Source organism: Myxine glutinosa, chromosome 2 (genome assembly GCF_964187855.1).
Source record: "Myxine glutinosa chromosome 2, kmMyxGlut1.1, whole genome shotgun sequence".
NCBI lineage: Eukaryota > Metazoa > Chordata > Myxini > Myxiniformes > Myxinidae > Myxine > Myxine glutinosa.
The window spans coordinates 164,860,067-164,868,341 of NC_136262.1; the positions used below are offsets into that span (position 1 = coordinate 164,860,067).

General features: G+C 46.3%; 1 protein-coding gene across 1 annotated transcript in view; it reads left to right on the top strand.

Moving 5' to 3' along the window:
- The window catches only part of LOC137421102 (neuronal acetylcholine receptor subunit beta-4-like), a 46,187-nt gene extending 42,432 nt beyond the window's left edge, over nt 1-3,755 (top strand). The window contains exon 6 of the mRNA XM_068106822.2: nt 3,018-3,755. Coding sequence (XP_067962923.2) covers nt 3,018-3,158 — 141 coding nt within the window. The 3' untranslated portion in view covers nt 3,159-3,755. The remainder of the gene's footprint in view (nt 1-3,017) is intronic.
- The last annotated feature ends 4,520 nt before the right edge of the window (nt 3,756-8,275 follow it).

Sequence of the window (8,275 nt, forward strand, 5' to 3'; positions counted from 1 at the left end):
ATGTCCCATATTCCTTGATGTCTCTCCCTGGGTATTGTCTTTTCAGGTTTGTGAGGCTGTATTCAGTTATCATACCCTTCCTCTTGCCCATGGAACACTGAATTGTATGGTGAAGCAGTTGCCATGAAATAAAGTGCCTTTTCTTCCTGGAAGGCATATTCAACCGAAGGCAGCGTTTCTCAACGAAGGCAGCCTTTCTCAGCGCAGGAATTCTCAAGTCATTCCACAAAACACAGAATATGTGTGTTTTCACTGAGGAAATCAGAAAACAACATCTGGTCAACCTCAAGGCTGAACTCTCAAACCTGTGTCCTTCTTTAAAGAACTGGTGGTGCCTTGTCAAGTCATTCTCTGGTGTCTGCACATCTTCCATACCTTCCTTCATGTAAAATGGCACCACAACTGACTCTGCTCGTGAGAAGGCCTAATACGTCATGTCTGTTTTTGCTTCCAAATCTTATGTACCCAATCCCTCACTCCCTAAACATACCCCTACCATATTGTACCCAACTGCTCCTGAATACTGTGTCTTTGCCACTTGAGAAGGTGGAAAGGTTTCTGGCAAACCTCGACTCTGATTCTGTGACAGGCCCAGACGGCATCAGTGCATGTGTACTAAAACATCAAATCCTTTCTGTTCTCCAACGGACTGATCTCAGATAAACCAGTTTGGTTTCGGACGTTCTACTTTGGCCATGCTGCTTCTCCTCTTTCAACAATGGATGGAAGCCCACAATCTCACATGAGATCATGGACATCTCTCCACATATCTTGAGCATTTGATACAGTTTGGCAACCCGCCGTGATCTCTAAACTCTCTGCTTATGCCTTCCAAGGCCACCTCCTCTCATGGATAACTGACTTCCTCCACTTCCGTATTCAGTGTAGCTCTTAGATTTATCCTCTCATTCCCTCTCCTTGATATAGCTGGAATGCTTTGGACCCAGTCTTGTTCCTAAACTTCATTAATGATCTTTCTGATTCCCTGGAAAATCCTGCCCATCCCTTTGCTGATGATTCCACCCTCTGCCATACCATCTCTCTTCTTTCAGGCAAGTAGGCAGCAGCCATTTCCCTCTCTGCAGACCTTCATACGATAATGAGGTGGTGCAACGCTTGGAATATGTCTTCAATGACAAGTCACACACACTCATGCTCCCAAAGGATTGTATGGACAAACCCTCCCATTTACTTCATAAACAACCCATTTAAAGAAGTTAAGTAACTCATTCTCTTGGGTCTCACGATCAGCCATGATCTGTCTTGGACAGACCATATTTCCAAGATGGCCTCCAAAGCCAGCCGCCAATTGGGCATCCTTTAATCGTGCAAGGCCTTCCCTTGGCCAGTCTGAACTTTTGACAACCAACAAGGCCTTCATTGACAGCTTGATGGAATACTGTTCTTTTTAGGTTGTTGCTCCTGCCTCACACCTTGCCCTTCTTGATGCTGTGGAAAGCAAAGTCTTCAAATACCATTGGGATCTCCCATTACAACGGTGAGTGTCTAGGCCTGTTACCTTTGCATCGTAGATGGCCTCTTTGTATTATACCGCATCTTTTTTTGTCTGCACCCTCTGTCTTCTCTTGGCTCCGTCTCTCATAGGTTTCTGCAGGGCGTACATGGTCTGCCTGTAACCATCTTCTTGTTAAACTCACAAAATCCCGACTCACTGCTCACCTCTACTTGTTCCTCTTTCGTCTGACCTGTCGAACCAACATCCCCAAAGTAACTATCGAGGATGCCTCTTTGTGGTGGTTGTACTCCCCAGCACAAGTCGGGGGCCAAATCTTCCACATTCTTCCCTGCTGAATGGATTTGTCAGGGCAGTGCGGTTGCAGTCAGAGTGCCAATCGGTCCCCATGGACTGTCCCTTTCCCTTTTGTCTCTTCCCTCTCTTTCTATAACCCTGCCATGGCACGGACTTCGTGAAGAGTGGGGTCCACCATCCTGGATGTGGGAGATCTCTGGGTCGCTCCTGGGAGATTGATCCGCCGTCTTCGTGCCGCAGGGCTATACAACAACAACTTCCCCAGTCTGTTCAGTCTTATTCTTCCCTCCAGGGCTTCAAGACAGCTGTTCACCGCTACCCCCATCCAAATAACCCCTTTCCGAAGCAGTCCATTTTTCCAGGCTATAATGATTTTTTTCCTCCTTTCATCTTTACGTCTTTTCGGTCGTTAGTTTTCGCTTGGTTTGTTCCTTTTTTTTGTTTTTCATCCCCACTTTTCCTATCCTTGTTGTGTTTCATTAAGCTTGTGTGCAGCTTGTTCACCCCCATGTGTCCTTCGCCCGCTCCCTTGATCTCATTCTCACTACTCTTCTGCCGTTGGTGTTTCCCCCTTTCCATTTTGTTCCCTTCCTTTCTGCTGTAGCTCTTCCACGAGTCTCGATCATGTATACAAAAGTGCCACAAAGTAAGCGATCAATCCTGGAACAACTGTTATGTGATATAATCTACTCCATAGTCTGGGAATAGAAGGTCAGAATACCATCATAAATCGATTCTTAGTTTCTTGTTGGATTTTGTATATATAGCGTCAGTCTGATAATAATGATGCTATTCAGCAGATGCGTGTTCTTTTCGCTCAATCAATTCATTGACTCTCCTTGCAGACATTGTATTTTTTTTATCCAAACGATTGTAGTACGCCATTCTTTTGAGAAGAGCAGTTAATTTTGAGCATAAAATAGCAAATGAAAGCCATCATAAGCGCATTCCAAATTCATATCTGGATGAGATGTTGGGCAATAACCTCTCCTGTAATATAGAAACAGTAAATCCCTCCTGTTCATGGAGACTTATTTGTTCGATTCTAATGAACTGCAAAGTCATTTGGGACATCCTTGTACATTTGGTTCATAAATATGTTATGGAGGATGTGAAAACATTACCATGGGCATTGGGCATGGGATTCTATGTAGTTATACTATTTGCTAGGTACTGCAGATACATTGCCTCTTTTGATGACCGGTGTGATCAATAATTCTCGTATTGAACAATTCTCTGCTGGCAGGTCATAGAAGATTGGAAATATGTGGCAATGGTCATCGATCGCCTCTTCCTCTGGATCTTCATCGTGGTGTGCGTCATCGGGACAATCGGGCTTTTCCTTCAGCCCTTGTTTCAGAACTACTCAATTCCCGTTAGCAGCTAATTATTCATTCGGAGTGACTCCAGCTGGCTGCTGAACCTTTTTTTTGTCCTTCCCGGAGCTCTTTTCCTGACCGCCAAAGAAGTACATGGGTTGCAGGCCAAGGAAGCAGTCACTGGGGATTCGTCGGCACAAGCAGGAGAGATGGACAAACGAGTCCGTGGCGAAACCACGACAAGTCACATCTGGGACGTCAAACCACCATCGCTGTTATCCGCCATCAACTTCATCCTTGGGTCCTGGGATGCACCGTCTTTTAATTGAAGAGGGCAGTGGACAATTTTTAGTTCCGCATCCATTGGAGTACTGTAGGTCATGGAAGAGTTGTGAGTTGAGGAGGAAAAACAAAAGGGATTATTGGTGTTCCTGCAAATCCATTGTGGTTTGAAGGTTTCGCACTCCTTATCACCATAATGCCTAGAGACTCGTGAAGCGCCTATAAGTCATTCCACATAAAGCCAAGCCTAGTGCCACCCTGCAATTGTGGTTTATAGAAGTAACAAATAAGTTGCCTTTCCACTTTTGCTTTCTTTTTATGCATATTATATTATTCGTTGTATTCTTGCACAATTTTATAATAAAGAGGACCAAGAATACATTAGATATTTGTTGGATTTGTAAGACATTTCACAGGTTTAATCATGAAGTGATTTTCAAGCAGGTGATGGCCAGGTAGGTGATGACAGGATGCCCTAGAGGTACGCACACTCCCCTCCAAGATATCTAATCCCGACCGGGCTATAAAACGTTCCGACTGGGAGGGTGATCCATCAATGGGTGTGCCGTCACAATGGATGTTCAACTGGCATCCGGTCTGCCCGCATTCGTTGGTGGACGTTAAAGATCTCATGGTGTGCCACAACGAGTAGGTGAGCTACCACCGGCACCTTGAACAGATTATAAATTCCTGCCATAACTTTTCCAACGTCAGGCCTGGCCAGCTGGTTCGTGAAAACTCGAGCTAAGGTTCCCCCAACTGACACCCACAAGTAAAGTGGGATACTGATGGCCATAGATGAAGAAGCTTAAATCTTGGTTGGTATGGGCCCCTTTTGATTGTGGGCCTGGCACCATTGTAAACCCAGCACTGGGCATGATGAGAGTTATAAGCTTAAAAATGTGGATGACTTGTAGCTGCTGATCTTTTAAAATGGCAAATTTGTCGTGGGAAGCAGGAGTTGGGAATGCAAACATCTAGTTTGTGGGCTGCAAGTGTGGCCTGGGAGTTATAAGATGTGTTATTGAATGCACCAAGTCTCGTGGCCTCTTGAATGGCTGAGAGATGCCAGGAGGGCGAGTTCGTTTAGGATTGAGGACCTACAGTTTGTGAGTGCCCGAGAATACGGTGTGTACCAGGCGGAGCCACATGGTGGGAGCCAGGGAGGACCCCACAATTAGGGAGCTTGTGGGACAGACACTGCAGGTTCTCTGCAACGTCTCCGGTGCCATAGAGAGATAGAGCCAGGGAAGGCCTGATTCGGCCTGATTCTGATCCGTGCCCAAATTCGTAGCATGAGACCAGGAAGCCAAGCCATGAGTAAACTGATCATTGGGACCACTGTGATGAGGATTCCAATAAAGTGAAACAGCTGTTTCGAATACGCACTCGGGTTTAGAAGACGCTCTCCTCCACACCATACGAGTGTCCGCCGCTCGAAAGGGCAGAATAGGATAATTGGCACTTGAGAGGACGCATTGAGTCCCAAATTATTATTTGATGAGGGATGGTGCCACCCGTCTTGGCTGGAAGCCGATCATCATTGCTCGCAGTTCTTGTTTTAAAAATAAATTAAGGCCTCCGACTTTCGGCCATCCTCCGGAGGGTTAACCCCGGCGACAACATGTTGGAGTCCAATTGGACATGGCCACCGGTGATCGTTACACGGGTTTCTGGAGTGGGATTTTTCATCCCATTTACATTTCATTACGGTGTTGTGCCGAAGTGTGATTGGGACCCGGGTTCGAATCTCTTTAAGTCATGTCATTATATGGTTTAGTAAAGCAATTTGATATCTTCTTAGATCTGGTCATGTTCGGACATGGTAGTTGTGACAGCATGAATCTGGGGAAAGAGTCAAAATGTGATGATGAAGTTGTGAGTGGTGTGATTCGGTGGTAATGGAAGCAATGTGGTCAGCATCATGACATTGCTCTCATGAACATGTAGAAGGAAAGGTGAATTAAACTACATGTGCCATGTCCGGATTTTAACATGAATCCAAGTGACCGGTGTGTAAACAGATTATGCAGTTTTAAAGCACATTCGGTTACCCCCAAAACAATATTGTCCGATTATTTCTTGTTTCAGTTGCAAAGAAAGAGAAATAGGTCGTGGCTTAATGTCGAGGTAGCCCTGAGCTGACCTTGTGTACGCCAAACACAAATGCAAAATGTGGTAGAGGTCAGCCAAGGAATTTTGGATGCCATTAGCAAGATATGCAGACACTGCCTTATCTAGCATATAAAAATTTTGTGTGTGTGTGTGTGTGTGTGTGTGTGTGTGTGTGTGTGTGTGTCTCTCTGTGTGTGTGTGTGTGTGTCTGTCCCCCTTCATAAGGCTAGGTTTGAAAGGGTTTGAGTTGTGCTTTAGGAGGGATTTGAGTGGCGGGGGGGGGAGGGGGGGGGGGGGTTAAGGGGCAATCTTTGAACACAACTGTGTGTCCACCGGTTAAAACCCCTGAAAGATTCTGAGGACCCAAAAGACCATAAAGACCCAATGGACCTCAAACACTCAAACTCATTGTATGGTGTGTCTGTCCGTCATAAAACAGGAGTGTCTGTCCCACAGTTTGAACACAACGGTGTGTCCACCGGTTAAAGCCCCTGAAAGATTCTGAGGACCCAAAAGACCATAAAGATCCAATGGACCTCAAACACTCAAAATACCCATAGACCCAAAATACCCTGTAGACTGTTAAAGGCACAAAGGATAATGAAGACCTAGAAGACCCTAAGGACCCAGAAGACCCCAAGGACTCTGAAGACCCAAAATACCCCAAAGACCCAAAATACACCAAAGACCCAAAAAGGACCCCCAAAGATCCAAAGGACCCCAAATACCCAAAAGACTGAAAAGACCCTGAAGATCCAATGGACCCAAAAGACCCTGAAGACACAAAAGACCATGAGGATCCAAAAGACCCAAACAACCCCAAGGACCCAAATGACAAAAAGGACCCAAAAGACCCCAAGGACTCAGAAGAACCCCAAGTACTCTGAAGATCCAAAATACCCAAAAGACCAAAAAGACACAATGAACCCCAAACACCCAAAATACCCCAAAGACCCAAAATACCACAAAGACCCAAAATACACAAAGGACCCAAAAGACTGAAAAGACCCTGAAAACCCAATGGACCCCAAAGACCCTAAACCTTGGTAAGACCCAAAAGACCCTAAGACCCAAAAGACCCCGACGACCCAATAGACCCCAAATACCCAGAACACACACAATACCAGAAGACCCAAAATACCCTGTAGACTGTTAAAGACACAAAAGATAATGAAGACCCTAGAAGACCCCAATGACCCAGAGGACCCCAAGGACTTTGAAGACCCAAAATACCCCGAACCCCCAAAAGACCCAAAGGACCCCAAAGACACAAAAGACTGAAAATACCCTGAAGACCCAATGGACCCGAAAGACCCTGAAGATCCAAAAGACCCAAACAACCCCAAAGACCCAAATGACAAAGAAGACCCAAAATACCCCAATGACTCAGAAGACCCCAAGTACTCTGAATACCCAAAATACCCCAAAGACCAAAAAGACCCATAAAGACACCAAAGACCCAAAACACTGAAAATACCCCAAGACCCTTAACAACCCATAAAGACCCCAAATACCCAACACACCAAAAAGACCCCAAGACCCTTAAATACCTAAAAGACCCAAAGGACCCAAAATACCCCAAAGACACAAAAGACCCTGAAGATTCAAAGACCCCAAAGGCCATTAAATACCCAGAAGACCCAAAAGACCATGAAAATAAAAATACCCTGAAGATCCAAAAGATCCAGAAGACCCTTAAATACCTCAAGTACCCAAAATATCTCAAAGACCCTGTTACGTGGTCCCCTCGGTGAATACCTGGTCTCGGTGACCCCCGGACCGTGAGAGGAACTTCGCCAGAAAGCTGTATTATATATGCGCTTTCGCCACGCAATCCATATGAATTTCACCCAAGAGACAACGGACGTTCAAGGATATATTTCAATGGTAATGATACCATACAATTTCAATGACACAACCACGGAGATTTTCCCCGAGCAATCAACCATACACAACCATCAACAATTCCCAATTCACAATCAATTCCCTATGAGTAGGATGGCCATCTTATATATGTGTGTCCCGGTGAGTACTCACTACCCCCTTTTGGTCTCGGTCCCGCACAATGTCTCTGGGCCCCTCCTGACCAAGGTGATGGTCGGCGTCGCCGCACTCGGGCGGTTGAACGAACCCCGGGTGGACGTTTTTCCACCGGGCAGGTATCGTACCAGGCACCCCGGCTACAGCCCCTCGTGGCCACTCGAAGCGGGTACGGGAAAGCAAGCCAAAAACCCCACGCCGCTTGCCAGGCGTGTTAGGCCCCAACGGGCGACCCGTACGCGTCTTTTTAGACGGTGTCACGAACGGCGCCAAACGCTGGGTCGGTGCACGGCCACACGACAGGTTGACGTCCACCGGGCAGGTATCCGTCCCGGTAACTCCTCTCGCCAGACAGGCTCGGGAACGCCGCTTTTCCACACGGCTCAATCAATCCCACCTTTCGTCGGACCGGGGCGAGGAAGAAGAATGCTCGTCCTTTTTCTTCCTCGTGTCTTTTCTCTTCCGTTTCCGGTCACTTCCGTTTCCGGACACTTTGCAGAAGGGCTCCTGACCCTCCAACCACAACAACCCTTAATCTATTACACATGGATAAGCAAAGACCTGAATGGTAATTCACATACATTCACATAAATATGTAACACTCCCCCCCTTCAAGAAAGAAAGTTTGAACCCAGCGAAAACTTTCTTTGCCGGCCAATTTGGAGAAACAAACCAGATAACTCAACCCCCCCCACATTATCAGTTCCCCCCGGGCACAGTTATCACTTAAAAATAAAGCAACCAAAAT